Here is a 1,721-nt window from a genome sequence, read left to right as displayed (position 1 = left end):
GGGTCGTGAACCTTGGTCTATTGTTCTAGAACAACTCAGGTCAAGACCCTTGGTTTGAGATCATCACAGCGCCATGCAAGACAGGCCCATTGGTCGAACTAATTAGAACAAACTGGACTATAGCCGATTGTTCTTCATCTCTGTGAGGTTGGGTCAGTTAGTAAATCATTCCAGGTCATTGTGAATATTTACCAAGGTTATTGTGAGGTCTATCAATCTCGATCACGGTGATTTGATGATTGCATACTATAATTTGAGATAGTTGTAAGATCACAGAGGCCAGACTACAGTTCCAGATCATCGTGTTACCATCAGACTCCAGATTCTCCAGATCATTGTGAGTCAAAGTCACTCCACATATTGTTCAAGAGCATTGGGATTGGCCGAAATTTAGTCTGTTGTTTCATCACCATTGTAACACCAGGAACGCAGCTGATTGGTCGAGACCATGATGACAATGTAACCTATTGTTCTAGAATCTTCCAGAAACTTGATACCTGGCCTGTTGTCCTAGATTGTCACACAGGCGTTTGTACCTGATCATTATCACAACTCAACCTACATCTTAAAGATTTAGGTCATTGTAAGACGAAGTGAGTTGGTTTATAGTTCTGGATAATCACGACTTGAATTGCAGCCTGTTGTTCCAGATAATTGTGAGAACACGGAACATACGCGGTTATAAATATCCCAATGACTCAGGGCATCATACCCCAATGTTCTAGGTTACTATGGTGACTCTCAAATTCAGTCCTAGATCATTCTAGACTCACCTAAGACAATCGCCAACATCTGCGTTGCCTTCTTCTCCTTCTGGTGGGATACCTTGCTCCTTGATGCTTCCTTGACGGCTGGGGCCTGTTCCTCATCCATGACCCTCGGCACCTCCAAGGTGTTGCTCCTGAAGAAACTCCCTGGGCCATCCCGTTCAGGATCCTGGGACACTTCGACAGAGGACGGCGCCTCCCACTTTCCAGCCGTCAGGCCGGAGCCAGAGGCAATGGCGCGCTGGAAAACCAAGGGAGTTCCTGCCGGCCTGGCCTTCCCAGGCTCCTCTCCACGGTGGGCCCTCTCAGCTCCTTCCGGTCCTGCCATCGCTTCCCGCACCAGCGTCTAGGATTTTCCCAGAAGGAACAGAAAAGAGGGGAAGTCAACAGCCAGAACACCGAGCCAAGGAGGGGACAAGGAATAAGGAAAAATCTGTTCGGTGTGCCGCGGCTGCAGTGTGTGGGAGCTCCTGGACAACAGCACAAACACATCAGCAGTAAGTGTTTGGTCAGAAGCTTGGTGCCGGAGGTTGAGGCACGGCAATGGAGCAGGGTGGGCTGGGGGGGTGGGGGGGGAAGGAAAACCCTCCACAACAGGAGGGGTAGGGTTTTCCTATTGGATCGGTGCGCACGGACGAGAGAGGGTCACCGCCAACTGAGGAAGGTATGGAGACCCAGAGGGCAGAAACGTCCCCAGCCTCTGCAAGTGTCCGATGAATCTGCGGTTCTCACGCTCTGTTTGGATGGACAGAGAAACTTTAGGGGAGGTGTACAAACAGAGGGGGGGGGGGGGGAAATGGGCCCACTTTGACCGACAGCAAACTCAATAAGACACAAACAAGTAGAAGACAGAGGGTGGTGGTGGAGGGTTGTTTTTCAGACTGGAGGCCAGTGACCAGTGGAGTGCCACAAGGATCGGTGCTGGGCTCTCTACTTTTCATCATTTATATAAAT

General features: G+C 50.1%; 1 protein-coding gene across 1 annotated transcript in view; it reads right to left on the bottom strand.

Moving 5' to 3' along the window:
- Window positions 1–118: 118 nt before the first annotated feature.
- Window positions 119–1,721, bottom strand: part of LOC122548237 (D(2) dopamine receptor A-like) — an 18,093-nt gene continuing 16,490 nt past the window's right edge. Inside the window, exons 5-6 of the mRNA XM_043686774.1 lie at window positions 1,417–1,502; window positions 119–1,113 (exon numbers count right to left, since the gene is read on the bottom strand). Coding sequence (XP_043542709.1) covers window positions 754–1,113; window positions 1,417–1,502 — 446 coding nt within the window. The 3' untranslated portion in view covers window positions 119–753. The remainder of the gene's footprint in view (window positions 1,114–1,416; window positions 1,503–1,721) is intronic.

The sequence above is a fragment of the Chiloscyllium plagiosum genome, unplaced genomic scaffold (assembly GCF_004010195.1).
Source record: "Chiloscyllium plagiosum isolate BGI_BamShark_2017 unplaced genomic scaffold, ASM401019v2 scaf_10494, whole genome shotgun sequence".
Lineage (NCBI taxonomy): Eukaryota > Metazoa > Chordata > Chondrichthyes > Orectolobiformes > Hemiscylliidae > Chiloscyllium > Chiloscyllium plagiosum.
The sequence above is the reverse complement of the archived record's forward strand: the minus strand, read 5'-3'. Positions and strand labels throughout refer to the sequence as shown.